We start from the raw sequence: 21,039 nt of genomic DNA, 5'->3' as shown, positions 1-21,039 counted from the left end.
GGAGACCTGGTTCAAGATTTTTTATTCTTGGACTGACACACCACTGTACTTTTTTGGGGATTCATTTTCCAGGCTTCAAAATGCGTCTTGCCTCCTTCTAAGGAAGGGAAGATGAAACATTCTACATATGGAAAAATGTGCACGTTAATAGAGCACAATGCTCTAACCATACAAAGATACTTACAGCACCAGGATCTCCCTTGGCAAGGACTCAGAGGCTGTGGTCTGAGTTCACTTTCCAAGGAGGGACAGTGAGGAAGCCTGCTCGGTGGGAGACCTACAGACATGGCCCCATGAGGAGCAAAGGACCGAAGACATGAGCTGGCCCACCACAGCCAACCCGCCACAGAGTCTTTCCTTATGGCTGCACATTCCTCCTTCCATGCTGAGCTCATTCCTGCACATGCTTAGTCTGTACACCTCCTGCTCTAAGAACACCCTTTACTTTCCTTGCTCTTTACCTGATCTCAGGTTTAGCAGGGGTGCCAGCTTCCTTTGAAAACCTTCTCGAATTCACCCAACATGTATTTTCTCTTCTCTGAACTGCATAGCTTACTGTCTGTATCATACCTGAAATCTGCAGCTTAACTATCAAGTATTTTATATCCAAAAGCTCTGCTAGTGGTCGATTCAGCTACTCATTATACATGTGGGGGTATTTGGTATATAAGCAAGCCACACTAAACCTGATTTGGGAATAAAATATAACAATAAATTAAATGTTTTGCCATGTCCTTTATTGTTTCTCTGGTATATTTTGTACCTTCCTTTTAAATAATGAAGCACTTCAATGCAGACACGTGTATTTATGATTCCTTTGTCCTCTGTCTCTGACCACCTAGTCTTATCTTAATGCCTAGATCCTTTTAAGGAAAATGAATGTTATTGAGATACAGTTGACACGCCACAAAAATCCACCCTTGTGAAGTGTAGAATTGAGTGATTTTAAGTGCATTAACAGGGCTCTGCCACCACCATCATTATTTACTTGCAGATCATTCTCATCACCTGCAGAAGAAACCCCACAGCCACTCGCTGTTCCTTCCCACTCTCCCTCCGCGGCCCTTGGCGACTACTAATCTGCTTTCTTCCTTTTTGGATCTGCCTGTTGTGAGATTTCATGTAAACAGAATCATACCCTCTGTGGTCTTTTGCAACTAGCTTCTTTCACTTAGCATGGCGTTTTCAAGGTTCATCTGTATTGTAGCAGGTATCAGGACTTCATTCCTTTTTATGGCTGAATAATGTTTCATTGTGTGGATATACCACCTTTTGTTCAGCAATCCATCAGTTAATGGGCATTTGGGTTGTTCTCATTTTGGAGCTATTAAGAATAATGAAGCTATGAATATTTATGAGTAAGACTTTAAGTGGACATATACTGCTAGTATGATCAGGCCCAGAGCAGTCTCACACATTCTTACTGAGTTGAAATAAGCATTCTAAAAATCACTGCTTCATGGTACCAATTTTCTAATGGTACCACTGACTGTGGGACTCGGAGTTAATATGTCATCCAGTTGTGCACCTTTTTTTCTAAGAAACAGAGGGCCAAAAGCATGCTGTTTGGACTGAAACTCTAGTAGCAAAAGTCAAGGTGCTTATGTTTGATTTCTGCCATCATAGTTACTCTACATTCTTAAACAAGAGTTTTTCCAAATCTCAGCTTCATTAGCATGTAAACACGAGGAATATTATGACTTAGAAGTAACCTAATTTGGCAAAGACTATTACTTAAGTTTTAAACTGCAATTACAATGTTCTTGCATGAACACTGTGAACCATTTAAAACCTGCTTTTCAGGCTCAGAAGCTGAGAATTTAAAAGAGGTTTGAGATTCCTATAAAATGTTAAGTTCTGTCTCAGTTACAGAAGCAGGAAGCAAAAGAAAACCTCATGACCTTTCTGCTTTTCAATTTAAAAGATATTAACGTCTTTCTGCTTCCTCTCACAAAATGACCCATGTGGTTGAGCCTGGAAGTCCCCACATACCAGTTGCTTTTGATAGCTAAAAACATACTATGAAAAGAACAAGCCACTGGTGTGTTAAGAGATCACAATTCACTCCGTATTAATAGTAAGCTGGTGACAATGGCAGGGTGCATTGGAGGGCCCTGAGGCACTAATTCTGAGCTGCTGATATGAAGAAGGGATTCGAGAAGATCATGTAACTCTCCTGACAGGCTATTTCAGGTGGGCAGCATACACCTTTGACTTTGAAAATGGCACTGGTCAGCATGGAAAGTATAACCTTTTCATATAAGTGCCACTTCTTGCTCGTGCTGATATCTTTGATACAGGCAGCTTAGCTCACAGGTGGGCCATGAAGCTGGGCTGAAATGGAGCGGTTTAATTGGCACAGGCAGTGTTGAAATGCAAGTGGTCAGTGGCCTTCCCACGGCACATAGTGCTGCTAGCTTTCAGACCTCTGAACTCTCTTAAAGTTCTTCCCAGAAATGATTCCACCTCAGGCTTCCTGTATCTTTTCCTCAAAAAGAAACTCATGTCTGGCCTTCTCTCTTTTTATTCTGCATTTTATATCAGCCTCTCCTTAAACTGAATCACTCTACAACATGATTCAGTGTGTCCTTGACACTGTCCTTCAGCTCTTGCTTGCCTTCCTTACTCTCCTTGACTTTTTTACTACGTCACAATTTGATGACTAAGTTTCTTATTTTTCGATCTTCAGTTTCTACTACTAACAGCTTCAAACAGCAAGATGAGAAAAACAAGGCTAGTTACACGTTTTTGCAATGCATGAGTTAAATGCATCTAGACTGCTTGTTCCTAGTGAATCACAATGATGCAGGTAGTACAGAAGAACACACAGCCGGCCCCCAGGACCCCGCACCAGGAGGAAGTTTCTACCTGGAGTACCAAAGAAAAATGCTTCTACTTCAGTCCTTTAACCTGGAATAAAATGATTTTAATGCAATGTTCAACTATTTTTATTGGATACCCATGAGCCAGACATTGTGGTGGGTACTTGAAATCCAGAGATGAATGAATTTCTCCCTCGCCTGTTAACAGAAAGCAAATGCATTAGGTGTTACAGACAGGAAATCAGCCTTTGTTGATAGTGACTAATGGGGGTTCTTACAATGATCCAGTCAGAGACATCCCTGTCCTGCTTGAGGCCACAATCTAATGGTGAGAAACAAGTGACAGAGTGTGGCAAAAGCAAGCCAAGATCTTTTCTGGCAGTGATACGTCCCATAAAGAGAGGCAAATGGGGTGATGTGATAGAGCGACACAGTGTGGGAGGTGGGCGATGTTGGCTGAAATTCCAGGACGCTTCTTTGGAGAGGCAGCATTTGAACCACATTGTGAATGAAAAACAGGAACCAGCTGTGCAGGGAGGCTGAAGGCCCTACAGAGAGGACAGACTTGGGAAGTCTGGGGAACAGAGGAGTGCCAGGTATCGATGAAGTGACCCAGGGACATGGGGCTAGTAGATAAGGCTCAGAGATCATCAGAAAGCAGATGACACGGACAATGGCGAGGAGCTGGGTTTGACTCTGAGGTCAGTGGGACACCACTGGGCGTGTGAACTAGAGGCATGGCAGCGTCTGGTGTGTAATTCTAAAGCTTCTTCTACATGAGAGCAAAGCAGGATGACTGGTTGAGAAAGGCTGCTTCTGGGGATTCAGACACAAAAAGATGATGCCGGCTTGGGCCAGCAGCATGAATACAGAGAAACAATGAAGTGTTTCTCTCTTGAGTGAAAAACAGTCTCCTCTAAGGTGCACCAAGCACCGTATGAAGCCCCTGTGTCTTGGTATTTTTCAGCCACGAGCAGTCTTAGCCATCTTTATTTCCATCCACATTAGGGCTCACTCCTTAAACTCAGGGCTTCGCTTCTCTTGTCACGCTCGCTCGCCTCAGAGGTGCTGTTCTAAATTCAGCGCCTCGTGGGTGCAGAGTAAATATTGATTAAACAAACCAAGTAATGAGTCATGTCTGTGGCAAGGGTGGGTGCCTGGTAACATGGAGCACAGAATGAGCAGGACTCTCTACTCCACAGGGCCCACCTGGGCTAAGGGCATTCGGAGGAAAGGTGGGGGATCCGGAGCCCTGGGGCTCCCATGATGCCCTGGGCCTGCAGCAGGCTCACTATGACCGCCTCCTGGTGGGTGAGCGCAGCCTGTCCACGCGCATCCCAGGGAATCCTTACCATGGACGAGCCTGGGAAACGAGACTCGAGCCAGGTGAGCACCCTTGGGGTATCCCACAGGCTGTGAATGGAGCACACAGTGGCTGAGGGCATTTAAGAAATATTCCACACAGATGGAGAAGAAAAACCCAAAAAACAAGCACGGTTGTATTATACAGGAAGTATTCCCCAATTCCTTCTGTAAACAGTCAGATGTAAACTCTGAGGGCCTCTATTTCTGCTGTAGTTATTGCATCTCTGTTGCCCCTCTGCCATTATATCAGGAAAACAGCCGTGAATAACAGGTGAATGAATGGGCTTCACTGTGTTCAAATGAAACTTTGTTTATGGATACCAAAATCTGAATTTCAAGTAATTTTCAGGGTTCCAGTATATTCTCCCTCCCCCAACTATTTAACCAATTAAATGGAGAAAATAAAACAGCTTAATTAAAAAAACAAACAAACCATTCTTAGTTTATGGGACATACAAAAATGGGGAATAAGCTACCTATGGGCCATGGTTTGTCAGCCCTTACTCTGCAGAACAGGAAAGAGGGAAAACAATCCACCTGAACTGCTCTGAGAACAGAACCTCTATTTCTGAGAATAAGGATGAGGTGGCATCCAAACCTCTGAAGCACCTGCTAATTGGGAGCTACCCTCCCAGCTGGTCTCCCAGCTTCTTCTGTGCCCTCTGCTCCTGCAGACGCCAGATAAGAATTTAATAAAATAACAGGTCATTTCTTCCTGTGCTTGAAACACTCCAGCCACATGCACTTTGAGTAAGATGCAAATGCCTTTGCTTGGCCTTGCCTGACCTGTCCCTGACCACTCGCTCTGCGCACCCAGCCCGCTCTTCAGTCTCGGAGCTCTCCGGGGCCTGCAGACTTCCTTCTTCAGGTGTTAGCATGGCTAGTCCTCCATGGGAATTCAGAGCTCAGCTCCCCTGTCAGCTTGTTCCTGCTCCATGGCCCTGTTTCATATCCTTCACAGATGTGGTCTGTATCCTAATTATCTTCTTAATGTGTTTACTCATGTTTTGACTGATTCCTCCCTCCAAAAAGTAAGTTCCTTTAAATAAATCAACTTCTGCCTAATCACTGCTGTTTCCCCATTCTGAGGTTAATGCTTAACACTCAGTATTATACATTATATACTTGTTGAATGAATTAACGAAGGAAATAGTCTGAGGGATGACAAAATTTTACTTAGAATTGGACTAGTACTTTACCCAAGTTGGGAATGAGGGTGACTGTGTAGGATAGGGGAAGGGTTTGGGGGTTGGAGGAGGAAGATTATGGCCTTGAGCATTGGGCAAGGACCAGAGCTGGGAGAAGCCCTCAGGCAATGCTAAGGTGTTTGCCCTTCATTTTGAAGGCAACAGGTGTGGCAAAACAAGATAAAAGAATTCAGCATACTTATTGGAATGTTCACATCGGGAAAATGGTATGTTATCTCTTACTACGCTGATGGACAGTGACTGCAATGGGATGTGTGGGAACTTGATAATATGGGTGAATGCTGTAACCACAATATTGCTCATGTGAAACCTTCATAAGATTGTATATCAATGATACCTTAAAAAAAATTACCCTAAAAACAATATATTATCATGTGCTCTGTTTATACCATTAAGGATGGTAAAAGTCACACAATAATCAACTTAAATGAGTGTGGAAAGATGCCAATAAATGAATTCAATTCAGGGCAGAATTACAGCCCCTCTATATGCCTCTATCCTCTTCTTGAGCTGGGGAACCTGGAGAAGCTTTGGACGTATTTCTGAGCAACAGAGATGAACAAAAGGCACTCCGAGGTTCAAGTTTTCTAGGTGTTTAACAAAAAGAGGCTGTTCATCAAGGTTTACCTTCAGTTGGAAAGACAGTGAAGACATGGAATTGAAAAACTTAAATCTGATTCAACTTTGTGTTTGCAGTTCAAGCCCCTAGGCCTGGTCCAACCATGGAAGTGAGATTTCTATATGAGATAAGCCTTCTAAGGTGTGCCACAGGCTAGAGTGGGAGCAAATTAAAAAACTTCAAAACAGATTGGAAGAGCTCGTTTTTTCCAACCTACAAATCTGTCTCTTTTCCTCCATCATTCTTGTTCTCGGAATAGAAAATCGTTAACTTCATTATACCTTTTCTCTTGTTACCATGGAGGAAAGTGAAAAACATTAACCTTTAGAAACCAGAAGCCAGACCTGCTGCAAAGGTAAGACAGGGTTGGGAGTTTGAGGCTGTTTTGAGGTACTGGGGGCACTGGGTCCCAGCGATCTGACCGAGGTCTCTGTGGACAAGCGTTACTCTGGAGCTGCCCTTCCGTCTGCTGTAAGATGGTCATGCTTGTGATGTCTGAAACTGCCTTTTTTTTAGGAAAAAACAGGTCACGTTACCATCCATCCATTGAGAGCTCTGTTTACATAGATATTTACTGATAATCTCAAAATGTTTAAGAGGACCACAGATGGAATGTTTGGGACATGTGGGAACTCATCATCCATAACTTTACCGGGTTGGCCTCCAAACAAAATTTCCTTTTTATTCATTTTCTCTGCCTCCTGCAGTGCAGGAGTGTCCTTTGTGCCAGTGAGTACTGTCCTGAAGGGGACATACCTGGGACCACAGAGCCTTCCTCAAAGATGTGCTTGCCTACCTTCCTTTGCCCACAAGCCTCAGCATTTCCTTACTAAAGGACAACCAAGATTAAGGGTGATGTTTAAGAATCGTGTATTTTGTGCCAAGCGATTCCTGATTTTGCCACTGGTTGGTTTTGGTTGCTTAGAAGCTTGCGGTTAGAAACAGCTGGGGGTGGAGGGGCGGAAGTGCTCTGGGAGGCCAGATATGGCAGTGATTAGAAACCCAGACATTGGCACGGATGCAAGTACCCCCAGGAACCAGGCAGGGCCCTGGGCTGCTCCTGACCCTGTCGGCCACTGTACCACGGAGACTGCGATCTTTCAACTTGAGGAGGCCCTTGGACACTATCTGCTGCCAGATGTGGACTTGGATACAGTGACTGTGATGTAGGGTGGTCACAGGAGGAGGGCTGAGCTCCCTGAGTCTATGAGGGAAGACAGCTACCCCAGTTTGGGAGGATCTTCTATTCCCCCTGTGGAGCCCTCCTAAACTTAGGTGCTTGAAAAGAGAACACTTACTGAAAAGTCGTCACTGGGGAAGAACAGGAGATCTCGAAGGGGGTCATTTCCATAGATCTTTTCAAGTTCTTCAATGACAGCTTCATAATCCAAAGGCTCGAGAAGCCTTGGCTTTTCCTGCTGTACAAAAAGAAAATATGACATTAACTGATGACACATACAGTCTCACTTCTTCTCCATGCTTGATTAGATTCCATTTCTTAGCATCTCCGAGACTTTGACATTATGCAGTCTTTCCACTGGAGCCACAGAGACTCCAGAGATTTTAGACCACATAACTACTATTCCCAGGCCTCAAGAAATATATGAGAAGATCCTGAAATACTTGACATCTCGCTCAGTAACTCAGGCTGTCTGCACTGAGCTTCCAAAGCTCTCAGAATTCAGCTGGTCACATCCACAGCAGAGGTATTTATGTACCCTTTATTTTTGTCAGTGTAACGAAAAGCCATTGTTTACTGTAGCAAGGAAGCATGGCTGTCAAAAGCATCTGTGTGATGATTACCATCGTTTTGACGGAATTAGATACTTCCTTGTGAGGTCTTCTGGGATCTGCTTTAGAATGTTGGCTCCCTGCTAGCCGTCAGAATATCCCAGGCTGCCTTAGCTGTCGCTGAAGCATGGATCGTGTGTCAGGATTAATTGCTTGCCTCTGGGCCTCTTGCCACATACAGAAGCCGGATAATTATCTAATAGAACTGAGCAACACAACCATTACGGCTGCACTGTGGTGAAGATGGAGAAGAGTTGGAAAAAATGGTCAGATAATCACACAGTGTTAAAATCCTGAAGTCGAGAAGCTGCCCAAAGAAAAAACCAGGGGAGAAGGTGCAGTTGCTTCATTACAGGGCTGCTGTGTTCATGCCAAACTCTACAGAGCTCACAGAGTGAGAAACGTGGACCCCACACTAAAGAAAAAAACATTACAAAACAGAAAACCGACGACCCATCTGAGTTCTCTGGCCCTCTGAGGATGCATTTATTCAAACTAAATGAAAGGGATGGTCTTTGGGCAATTTTCAGGTTCTTGGAAGCTGGATTCATAGTCACCATGAAATCTGGATACTAGAGGGATCTCATAAGTGGATTTTTTTCTGTTTTCACGTCAATGACAACAACAATTTCCCACCAATCTTCCCTCTCTTCTCTCTGCAGAGCATACAGAATTAAGCTTTGATTTCTAAGGCCTTCTTGGGAAGATCTCTGCTGGTAACCTCAAGGTATCAGCCAAGGTTTTTTCCAAATAGTAAAAAAAAAAAAGTAACACACTGGGCCAATGAAAATATTTTTTGTGTACTTTCTGCATTAAAACAAAACAACAAAAACAATCCCACTCTACAAACGTTTAAGTAAACTGGGGGGGATGTATTGTGAATATTTTCTCGGGATCTCTGGCAGGGCCCTTCAAGTAAGATAGCTAGATTTAGCAAATAAAAATACAGAACTCCATGCATATTTGGAGAAAAGAAAAGGTTTAGCTGCCTAATATAATCTATTTAGCAAAGGGGCTGTAAAACACTCACAATCTTGAAGGAGAAGAGACAAAGACATTATGGCATGACTTAAGTAATTAAGAATAAAATCCCTCTAGAATCCTTGCCTTTTGATATGAGTCTCCTAGTTAGATTTATTTTAAGTTCCAATTCCCTTTTTTTCCCAGGCTGAGGTTAATTCCAAGGATCACAAACTGATAGCTCAAGAGGCAAAGGCAGGCTCCAGGTGTTCGATTTGACTTGAACATTCATTTCATTTTATTTTTAGTTGGCTTTCAATGTCTTTAAGTCATGGCATTTCACTCTAGTTCAGCTACAAACCTTGGTCATCCTTATCTATCACCTCTGCACCTAACCTACAATGTCACACATTTGTATTAGCAGCTGCCTCTATAGGCACTTGGCTTATTCCAGAATCTCTTTTTTTCCCCCCTTAATATTGTGTTTGTGTATGAAAGGTAGCAAATAAAACAGAACATATTGCACAACTGTCAAGGAAGCTCTTACCTCCACCATAGATTTGGTTGACTACACCTCCTTCCCTCACTGTTTTCTGGCTGAAGTGCATGATGCCCCAGAGCTCATACGCCAACAGCCTATGATGTGGCTGCTAACACTCCCTTCCCCCACTTCCTCACGCTAACACGAATAGAAGTGTGACGGCATGGCCTAGTGCGTGCTACAGTTTATAGATTTAAAGGCAAAGCCCATAAAGATGTTTTAAGAGGCATTCTACAGTCTTGTTCTCACTAACTTTTTAATTTATCTCCCATTAACTGCAAACTCAAACATTAATAAACAAGCTGGAGATATGAAGACTTTCAAAGAAGATGCTTTACTAAGGCCTACACTGCACCTAAAATTAGTCCCACCTAAATTAGTGCCATAGGAAATCAGAGCTCGCAAGTCACAGATGATTAGTAAAACCATAGAAAAACCAAATCCTAAACTCTCCTTGATCTACCAATGAAAGGCCGAGTGTGTAAGCATCTTTTAGAAGGCATATTTTTATTTATTCATTTCAGGCTATGGCATACCAGTCAATCAATGAATGACACTTATTAAGCCACTCCTGTTTACAATGTTGCATTGGAGTTATTTTGACATGGGGATGCAAAACCTAGCAGATCGGCTTCCTACGATTTATTAAGTTTCGACCTCTGGAGGATCTACTAGTAAAGTTCTATCTCACTGGGAAATTTGTTAATCAATGGGCAATTCAAGACACTGAATGTTTCATATTTTGAGAACATGAGGCTTAAAACTGAAAAGAACAATGATATATATTCTATAGTACCTGGAGCCTGGAATTGGTGATGCTTTCTTTTGAAAAATAACACAAGTTTACTACATTCAGCTTTCTGAAAACTGTCATTCAAAACTCAGCAACATCCACATGATACAGCTCCTTTGCTTGGGTATAAGTGGAACATACTACAGATGCTTTATGCATCTATGATGGTAGTTCTCTCCATCAGCAAGATGACTGTCCGCTCTGTGTTCTGGTCAAAGACACAGATGTATACAAGGATGGTGGGATCAGCTAATTTCTCATGACTGCTCTTTGCAGGGATGTTGAGTAAAACTGGGAACTGGTGATTTACAGCTTTAGATGGTTGGGATGTCCTTTCTGAATTCAATATGCTTCTTTCTTCTGGAAATACACCAACTGGGATAAGGCCTATGCCAATAACCCTGAACTGGGCTGGATTTTTATAGTACTTTTTACTCTGACTCTCCTTCTTGTAAATGAATAATGAATTTCCTTAACTGTTCTAAAATCACTCCAGGCATGGGGAGTTACCCAGCCATACCTGTCATTATGTAGCAGAGCTGGTGTTACACTACAGGGGTAATAAGCCCTATTCCCTATTCTTATAAAGTATAAGAGATTTATTTGATCTGCTTTCTCAAATCCACAGCTCACCTCCAATTCAACTTCACAGCCAAAGAATGGGCTCCTGTCACAAAAACAAATGCTTTCTTCCCCTCTACTTGTTCCACAAGTTCTCATGGATTACCAACCTAATATCTAAGCCATGGAGTTGGTGAACCTGCCATCTTTGTAATAACTAGGGCTGCAGAAAGCAGTTGAATTGTTCTCAAGAAGCAGATTGTTCATGCTTTAGCTAAAGATTCTCATTTCAAGAACATAGTGTTCCATAAAAAAGACCTGAATTATTTTTATAACTATAATTCCAAATCAAATGGGTGAAGAAATGACAAGGATGAGCTGTGTTTGAAGTATGTAATACTAAAAAATTAAATGGCTAAATTATCAAACTAGACCTCTCTCCAGAACAGAAGTGCAATCTAACCAAGAAACAACCCAGACCACCCAACCTTCTTGCAGGGAAGCCCATGGTAAAAGGGAGAGGGTGGTTATAGGTTTTCTAAGTTGAGATGCAACAGAGGGTTTAAGATGCACTCTAGAACCAGAATTCCTGAGTTCTAGTCCTGGCATAGCCACTTACCAGCTATGAAATTTTGGGCATGTTCATTAAGAATCCCTGTGCCTTAATTTTCTGATCTGTAAAATGATCATCTGAGTCGGAGCTATGTCATAGGATTAAATGAGGTAATATCTGTTATGCTCCTAGGCCAGTATCATACCCATAGTACTCATTACATAAGCAGTAAGTAGATAAAGGCTGTGAGTTTTAAATCTTCATAGTCTCGGATTTAAGCACTTGTAAATTTAATGCAGACAAAAAGCAAATAGTAGACATCCAATAAATATTTGTTGAGTAAATAAGATTATATCCTTTCATCCAAGAATTCCTTTTCTGGGCTTCTAGTTCAAAGAAATAACCACACATAAAACCCAAGACTTAAACAAGAATGTCTTTGCAATATTATCTTTGTAACAAAATAGACCTTCATCCAAGAGGGATCAGAAAGGTAGGCAGGCTGGTGGAGGCCATTTCTAAAAAGTGAAGACAGTAAAGTTGTTGCACAAAAACGTGGTTTCTATTTTTCAGAGAATTGTGTGTAGTGGACAGAGGCTTACTGCTGTAATGGGCTTTGGGAAGGATATTGAAAACAGGGTAGGGGTTGGAACAAATTAATGAACGATTGTACCATGATTCTTCCTTATAACTTCAATTCTTCAGTAAAGGTAGTGAACTCACAATGTTTTGCATGTTACTGGCTTTTGGGGAACAACCTATGAAAGCTGGGGTCCATGAACAAGATGGCAAGCATTGCTACAAAAGGAAAGACAATGCTTCTAGAGTCACACATACTATGGTATTAGAGTTTGAATCTGGAATACTGAGATCTCTGAGGGAGAGTAAGGCCTGAAGGGCAAGTTCAGCTAAGAAAAGGAAAAAAATACATCACTGAAGATAAGGAATTCTAGGAAATGATGGAACATCCTAAGAAACAATACATGCCCATTAAAAATAAGTTTCTTGAAGTTTGTAATAAGCAAAATCACTTACGTATTATTGTTGAATAAAAGTGGGGATAAATATTGCACATCAGAATAACTGCACAAGATTTTAAAACGTAAAGTAAAAGGATGAGATAAAGATGCAAATATTACCAATTATTGTGTTTGGATGGGACACCTAGGATTTTGCTATTTTGATTTTTCACATGTGCCAAATTTTCTATAATAAACATTTATTGCTCTCGTTACGGTGAAAAAATGAACCGATTCTTTCAAAATTATCATGCTTCCATGGAAACACTTGGGAGTTCTTTGATTTTAAATTTGTTTACCCTTTGAAAATCTACCAGAGGGAACCTAGAAAATCACAGTGAGGATTTCAAACACAACAGGTTCAACCACTCATAGCTTCATGTAATTAAAAAGAGATACATGAAACACCAGGAGAAGGAAACAGGGTAAAATAACTATAGATTATATAGGTGGTTCTAGAAGCTAATATCAGCAAAAAAAAAAAAAAGGAAGAACAGTTAGCAATGCATTAACTAAAGTATTTTTAGCTCTGGGGCAAACCATAAACTGGTAAGTTACTTAAACACCTCTGTGCATTGGTCTCTGTTGAAAAGGAGTAGAAGTCAGAACCTCTAGTTGGAAGTTCAGTGTCCCTTACCTACCAGCTACCCAAGTTGGACAAGTTATTTAAGCTGAGACTTAGTGAGGCTGAATTAAATGAGTCAAAGGACCACTTCCTGCTTACCACAGCATTGCTTTAAGGATCAAGGTGATCAAGTATGTGGGGGGTGTTAAGTGAACCACCAAATGCCAGACAAATATAGATCTGTCTTTATTTGACAATGCCTGAAAATCTCCCCACATGTTGTATCCAAAAACATAGCAAAACCAGTCAAACCAATCAACCAATCAAACCAGCTACACTAAACTCTTCACATACCAGGAACTATGCTAGTTCCCCCCAATGATGTCAGTTGAGACTTCCTCAATCTTCCTTCTATACTTAGTATCTAAATTTCCTTTTTGTTTTTTTAAAAAAACAAACCTTAATAACTAATGATCTATGGAGGCAAAGAGGTAATAACATAAGGAAAAGCAGTGAAATGTTTCAAAAAGGCAGCGTCTCCTCTGTGTATCTCCTGAATCAAGCTGGGCTGCTCTATCTCCCCTAGGAGGAAGGAAGACAACCTACCTAATCATGTGTATCAGCAAATGAGAAAGTAGCTTTGAAATTCCACCTTTGGTTTTCCTTGAGAAATACCCCAGAAAATATTTTCATATATTTATACTTCAGATAGAAAAGGAAAGGATTAAATTGAGGATTAGTTTAAAATTGAACTCATTAACTTTGCAAAGGTAAATATCTTAGAGAACAAATCAAGTTGTAGATACTCTCAGTTTCTTTCTGTAGCTCTGCTGTCCACACACGCAGGTCAAGCTTACTAGCATTGGGGAGTTAATCATCACTAAGGACTCATCCAGGAAATGGGTTGAGGGGATGGGGAATGAAAAACAATCTCTACAGCAAATCCCTCGTGTTTGGAGCCACATATTTGTGCTCTAATTTTTAAGTGGAGTTAGAGAGCCAAGCCTTGGTTACTTACCGATAAAGGCACTCTAATAGTTTTACCATCTGAACTAGTTGCTCTGGGTTCTCCTTTTAGACAATCTGATCTTTTCAAGAAACATTATTATAAAAACACTATTTTACCTTACTTTTGAGAAGTTCTACACTCTTTCTGACATGCATGCCCCTAATGATGCTAGCTGAGACTTCCTTGGTCCTTCTCAATTAACCTTACTATTCTCAGATACCTGAATATTCTAGTTTAAATATTCATAACATAATTTTATACATGAATGTCTTCCTCATTTTACAAAACTATTCATTCTGGTGAACGATCCAGAAAAACAAACAAAAAAATAGGTATTTACTTAAGGACCAGGACACTCAGCTCTCTCTGGGCATGCCATGTCAATTATGTAACATCTTCTGCACATTTTGGCAGACAGACAAACAAATAGCTAACAGTGAGGATTCATCGGGGCTTTAAAAAGAACCTAAAAAGAATTCCAGGCTCAAGATCTCCAAAACAAATGAGAAACAACACAGCTGTTAACTAATTTGAGTGTTATCAAGATAACTGTTTAAATTTCTTAAAGGAAATAAAAGATCTAAATGACACATGGATTTCTTAGACCTTAACATAACCCAAGACCCTTTGGCCCTAGTGCAGTTGGAATGGAACCAGCTTCCACACTATTTGGGTTTAAAACAAACGAGAAAATTGGAGAGCTTGTACGGCTGGATTCACGGCCACAGCTGTCAGCCTGTGGTTGTGTGACAGATTTAATTCAGCCTTTCATCAAAGGGAGTTCCACTGGACAACCTCTCAAAGGTTTGGACTTCAGAAAACAAGACGAGCTTTTCTCACCAAGAAGGAAATGATTAAGTAAGGAATAAGCCATCTTATGCTGACCCCTTAACCTTCTCTCTGCCTTGAACCACACAGTTTCATGAGAATGGAAAAACACTAGCTCAATCAAAGTGAAGAGCTGTACAGCTGAGCAGGCTCAGATTAAGCTGAATTTGGAAATGGTTCCCTTGGTAACAAAAATGGACACAGATCTCAGGAGAAAATCAACCTGTAGTAACTCTTTAAATGTCTTAGTGCATTTCAGTATATAATATATACTGTATTTTCAATAAATATAGCAGGTTAAACTTAGTAAATTACAAAGCTCTTCAAAAATATAAAGGAAATTTCATCATTATATTCAACATAAATATAGTTAAAAAATCAGAATATTTGATTTGGTCAACCCTTGATTTCACTAGGAAAACCAACGAGCTTTATAGGATCTGTGATGTAAGATGAACTTTCAAATTGAATTCAGACCTTTTCAGGCTTGTTTTCTTTTTAAAGAAATTTGACCATCTGTATCTCTTAAGAGCATGTCAAATTATACTTTTTTTTGTATAACAAATGACAAAATAAATGAAAGTGGCTGCTTCTCTAATACTGGTACTTGTTAAGGAAGTAACAAATATTAAATTATATGTCTCCTTTAGATTTTTAGAAACATTTCAAAGATAATAAATATAAAAAAATCACAACCCAATTACAGGTCTGCCTGATACCAGAGAAATTAATGCCTTAGAGCAAACTGCTGGGAATTTTAGATTAATTTATATGAAGTCTGCGATGAAAGCCTCCACTGGCTTAAACTCTGATACTAGAGAAGTACCTTAATGGTCACACAAATGAGCTTTCACTAACAGGTTGAGTGTGCGTGTGTGTGCACGTGCACATGTGCATATATACACAAACACATACATGCCACACATGAATGTACATAGTTCTGTCAACAATAGACATCCTGTATTTTCAGTAAATCATTCCATAATGATAGCTCATTCTTTTATTTCCTTTCTTATCTTCAACTACTTGAATACGCATAGTGGGCATTTGTTGTCTTTTGGTCTACGCAACACCCACCCTGCTTTCTTTAAGTTCTAGCATTCTAATTTCCTTCTGTGGACTTAATTCTTCCCGCGGGGACAGTCTTGGTGAGTCTGATAATTCAAAGGGCCCAGTTTTTCTTTGGTCAGGGACATGGGACCCTTGTGAGGCCCACTCAACACTGTTTCCTTTAAATGTCTTGGTGCATTTCAGTGCACTAAGTGCACATAGGCCAGCCCTGTTTCCCACTGACCCAAGATGCTCTACATCCCTTCTTGCTCTCTCCCCAGCCTGACTCACCACTGCTGTCCCCTCCTCTGGACTGTGCCTGTTCACCCACCCTGGTAGGTTTCTTCTGCTTGCAACTGAAAAAAATCTAAAATGACATAATACAAGGAGCAACACCTAAAATAAGAGACTATTATTTCCTTGATTTGCCTTCATTTGGATTTGAATGGTCTTAAAGGAGAACCTTTCATAACCAGTGACTCATGGAGGTGCAGAAATTCAAGTTTAGTAAACTATTACTAGTGAATTCCAACATCATCTCATTCTATGAAAACAAACAAAAACAAAAAGAGCACAGCAGGCACCATGCATCCTGGGAATGGAGGACAAGCCCCCTCCTGATTTTCCAAGGTGATAAATTCAGTACAGCCCTCATCTCTAAGCCTAACTCATCTGCCTTCTATGACAGCAGAGCAATGGGTAAGAGGGGCAAAGGTTAAGTTTATGTCCATATTTGCTTTCAGTGTGGACATTGCACATACCATACTGTACTGGTATTGGTAAAAGTTGTATTGGAAGTACTGGCAGACCTGTGGAGTACATGACAGAATAGGCATAAGCACGTCTAAGCCATTGCCAGCCCCACATCACCTTCCTTTTTTCTGCCATTTTCATCTTAAGAGTCACATTTGCCATGTTTGTCATATTAAAACTAATTCATCTATGTTTGCTTTGGAAATAACATAGTTACACTGAATAATTTAACACCAATAATACTAGAAACTACCACTTTTTATCATTTACTCCACATAGGCTCATAATAGTATTTTTCTACTACGAATATTGTGATCAAATGGTGAGGAATTTAACACTTCCTCTCACCGAATATTCACATCAAGCCTAGAAGAGATCATCATTTTAGGTTACAGATGCAGAAACCTGGTATCTGAGGACTTGCTCAGCAAGTTGATGGAAAAACTGGTATTTCAGCCCAACTCAACGTGAGGGCTTGGCCCACTCCATTTTACGAGCAAAGGTCATGGCTTTGTGGGAATAGAAAACAGAAAAGCTTTATTTCTTGTTCTGTTGAGAAGATTCTGAAATCGAGCTGTGGTTTTGAGGACTATTCCTGTGCCCTTTGTGAGCCTCCACAGTGAAGGACAGTAGAAGGCTAGAGGCTGGTGTGAGGTCACGGGGCAGTTCAGGGAAGGAAGTGGCAAGGACGGGGGACAAAAGCATAGAAGAGGGCAAGGAAGATGAAGAAAAGGAGATGACATACAAGGAACCACATAATGAATGCTAGATAATGTCTTGTGTCAAAAACCACAATGGAAATTGCTACCAATTGAGGAAATCTCTAAATTCAGAAAGCTTTATCCCACTGCCACCATCTAGGAAATAAAAGGAGTATTTGGATCACGGTGTTACTTCTTGTCCATTGAGCCACGTCCCCTCTCTGGCAGATGGCTCGCCTCCTTCTCAGATAGTTAGTTGTAAAGGGCATCATCATAAAGTGAACTCTGCCTGGCTTACCAGTCAGTTCTCTTCCACCCTGCCTTACTCCTGGCTTACCTCGTCTCCTGCTCTTAGCAGTCACTCTTAAAGAAAGTAAGCTCTTTCTTGGTTAAGGCGCAGGTACCTCTCCTGGCACGTGAGCTGCAGCCATGCTCAGAGTCCTGTAGCTGCAGCCATACCCAGAGTCCTCTAATTTGGCCGAGGTTTTCAGGACAGATCAAGGTTCAATGCACACTTCTCCATTTCTGTGGTCCAGACTGAATTCAGATCCCCCCTAAGCCCCACACTCTCCTGTTTCTTTGCTTTCTCCAACCCGTCTGTTTATAACTTTCATCCCTATTGTCCACTGGGTTTCAACTTGGATTCAGTCTCATTTAGGCTGTCATCCTAGGACCCCTTCCTGGGCTTCCTTTTAGCTGACTGGCTCATTGTAAAATAGCCTAAATAGGTAGGTATGAATGTTTGTGTAAAACAAAGAATAACAGTGAGCAAGGAAGCAAAGATGACCACTGAGAGGGGCTGTTCACATTAACATGGAAGAATAAAGGATCAAAAATGGACTTGAAAGGCAATAGCACAATATCTTTTTATAAAATGACGTATATGGGAGATACATTAACGACATTCAGGTTAAGTCCTCTATAGTTTTCTATACTTTTAAATTGTTTTTCGTTAAAGTGCTAAAAAGGAGAGCAATAAATTTTGTACATATTCAGAATTTTCCAATACTTAGGAATCCTGAGGATTAATGGTCCACAGCCATTAAAAACTTAAAAATAACAACTCCCATTTACTTAAATAAATTTCACATTTTTTTCCTGACTGCATAGATGATTGATACAATAATTCAACTTAATCGCATGTTTAATCTTTCCAAAAAAGAACATGCAGTTTAGGAAGGAAGCGATCTTTTTACTGACTTCCTATGAGCTAGAAATCACACTGAACAATCTGGGTAAAAATAAATAAAAATAGAAAGGCAGTTGAAAAGAAAACCTTCAACTATAAACACCACACACATTTTAGAAATTAAAGGAAGTAGGGCTCCTTAAAAATCTAACAAGTAAGTTTCATTTTCCATGAACTTTTCGTATAAGGCAGTTGCATTCTCTCATATTGTATGTTGTCTGTGCTACGTGGGTAAAAACATATGAAGGCATTTCTTAGGCAATACACTTGAAAATCAGATTAATAAGGCACAGTTAAAAATTCCAACAGTTAAATAAACAGCTTCAAACAGCATTTGAAGAAAACAGAATAAACAAAACTGTCAGCCTGGGTCGTAGGGGTATAAAGTTTACGTTGTGTACCTTTCAGGAAGTCACAGAATTCTGGTTAAGCATTCTAGATTACTAGGAAATTAAACCGCGTCTCAATTTGCCTGAGAGCAAGAAATGGTTTGTTGAATTCAAAACCCACATGATCATTACAAAAACAGATCATCTATGACAGTTAACCAGCAATCATTTTTTTCTCTTTTATATGAGAATATCCAAAAATTAAAGAGAAATCATTGTTTTACTTTCCAACCTAACTTTACACCTTGTCTTCTTTTGTTGGGCACTGGTCACTTGAACTGCTGCCTCTTATCAGCTATCAAGCCAGTCTAGAGATGCCAGCTTTGGGGAAGCACAGCTGGGTGTGCTGTGGAAGTCCAATCTGGCTCTGGTGGGGGTTTAGCTAAGCTGGGCTTCAGTGTACAGGGGAAACACGACATCTCTAAGGCACACCCTACCGACCCACAAGAGTGATCTTGGATCCCTCGAGCACTCAGCTTGATGCAATACAGCATTTTGTCTGCTGAGTGGCTCTGTCACTGAAAAAGGCTCCCAGGAGGAAGGTGTCACCTGGAGTCCAGTGGCTTCATTCAACGCTGCAGTCACCGAAAAGACAACTTTGCTATGATGCCCTCCCTCTTCCCTTGCCCTTGGCAATGGAAATATTTTACTTGGTTTTATCAATAATATATACAACATCCTAAAGCCAACATCTTTATAATTTTTCCAATCATGTTCAGAATGCCCATGATCCCATCGAATTGCAAAAAACAATAAACAAGGCAGGTATTACGAACATTTCTCTGATGGAAGATGAAACTGAGGTTCAGTGATTTAAGGTCTACCCTAGGTCATATAGATGGTAGGTGAAAGTCAGATAAAATGACCCCCTAGCACTCTAATTATGTGTTCTGCTGTCTTTGATTCATTTCACTCCATCTCAGGATAATACTTGAGGAGGCAATGAGCAAGCCCCTACTCAATGGAACTGACAGCCTGGGAAGGCAGATAGGCCTGTCTCAGGAGGGTCACAGGCAGGCGACACTAGCAGGAGTCCCCAGTGCCTTCCGCAGAGGAAAGCGAATCACTGTATGAATGATCTTAATTAAATGTGAATGCATAGCTACTCAATGCTGTGGGAAAACCCTCCGTCCTCACTGGCTGTTTTTCCCATAGTGCTCAATAGCAAAACCTTCAAATTCAATTAAAATAATTCAACAGAGCGAGTCGCTTCATTATATGGTGAGGCAGCAGGGACTGTCCTCTTGCCAAACTACAGGTGTGGTCTGTGTGAGATACTCATGTTCTTTTCCTGTGTGTTGACTCTTTTATCGGACACAAGAAGACATAAATCATTCGGTGACATAACCCACAGAACTTCTAAATGCCACTGAGAGAAAGACAGCAGGGAAATTACGTTTTTTGGATTGACTTAAATGCTGAAATCATCTCAAACCAAACAAGTTTTTCAAACACATCCTCTATAACAGGCAGATGATTAAACAGCTGATGAGGCTTTTATGGGGCCAGAAGATAAGATGCAGCTGGGCCTATAGGGACCAACCAGGAGGTTAGGTGCAGGACTCGGCATAGCTCGGGGGAAAGACCTGGGTACGTCCCAAGGGAACAAGGTCAAAGAACTCATTTATCTATCTTCCAAAGGGAGACACATACTGCTGATACTGAGAGAGAAACGACCAAGCAACACGGTGGCACCAATCCTGTGAATCAGGCCTCTGGAAAATTCTACTCACGTTAAATCAGCATGCAAGAGATTGTCAATATAAAGAGAACCACTATTATGTGAGACGTAGTATTCTTGCACCTGATTTTGGCCTACCAAGGGCTGAGGGATTATTCATTAACTTGATTATTCATATTCATGAAAAGACTACTCACAAATAATCATTATATTATCATATATATATGATAGAGCAGTGGTTCTCAACCAGAGTGATCACCCTCCCTGTCCCAAGGGACATTTGGAAATGTTTGGACACATTTTTGATTGTCACAGTTGGGGAGAATTTGCCACTACCTGGGTTGAAGGCCAGGGATGTTGCTAAACACTGTATAATGCACAGTGAGCCAGAGGTCAGCCTGGCACAGCAAAAAATAGACCCAACAAGACACTAGTGCTGAGGTTGAGACCCCCGCCCTGAAGAAAGCAAGACAGACCTGACCCATCTATAAAATGAAGATCCCCTGAAAAAGAGCTGCCCAATAATGTGGCAGCCACTTATCATAACAAGTGGACCTTTCACATTACCTGTGAATCAATAAAGGACTCTAACTACCTGATCTGATACTCAGCCACTGGTAGTTCTGATAGATAGAAATCTAA

General features: G+C 41.0%; 1 protein-coding gene across 14 annotated transcripts in view; it reads right to left on the bottom strand.

Moving 5' to 3' along the window:
- Positions 1-21,039, bottom strand: part of DOCK10 (dedicator of cytokinesis 10) — a 233,745-nt gene that overhangs the window by 127,977 nt on the left and 84,729 nt on the right. For 10 of the 14 annotated variants that reach the window (XM_073218047.1, XM_073218053.1, XM_073218051.1 and 7 more), the window contains exon 2: positions 7,313-7,432. In XM_073218047.1, the coding sequence (XP_073074148.1) occupies positions 7,313-7,432 (120 nt within the window). The remainder of the gene's footprint in view (positions 1-7,312; positions 7,433-21,039) is intronic. The other 4 variants (XM_073218048.1, XM_073218043.1, XM_073218052.1 and 1 more) reach the window with 1 other exon arrangement.

This window comes from Manis javanica, chromosome 12 (assembly GCF_040802235.1).
Source record: "Manis javanica isolate MJ-LG chromosome 12, MJ_LKY, whole genome shotgun sequence".
Lineage (NCBI taxonomy): Eukaryota > Metazoa > Chordata > Mammalia > Pholidota > Manidae > Manis > Manis javanica.
The sequence above is the reverse complement of the archived record's forward strand: the minus strand, read 5'-3'. Positions and strand labels throughout refer to the sequence as shown.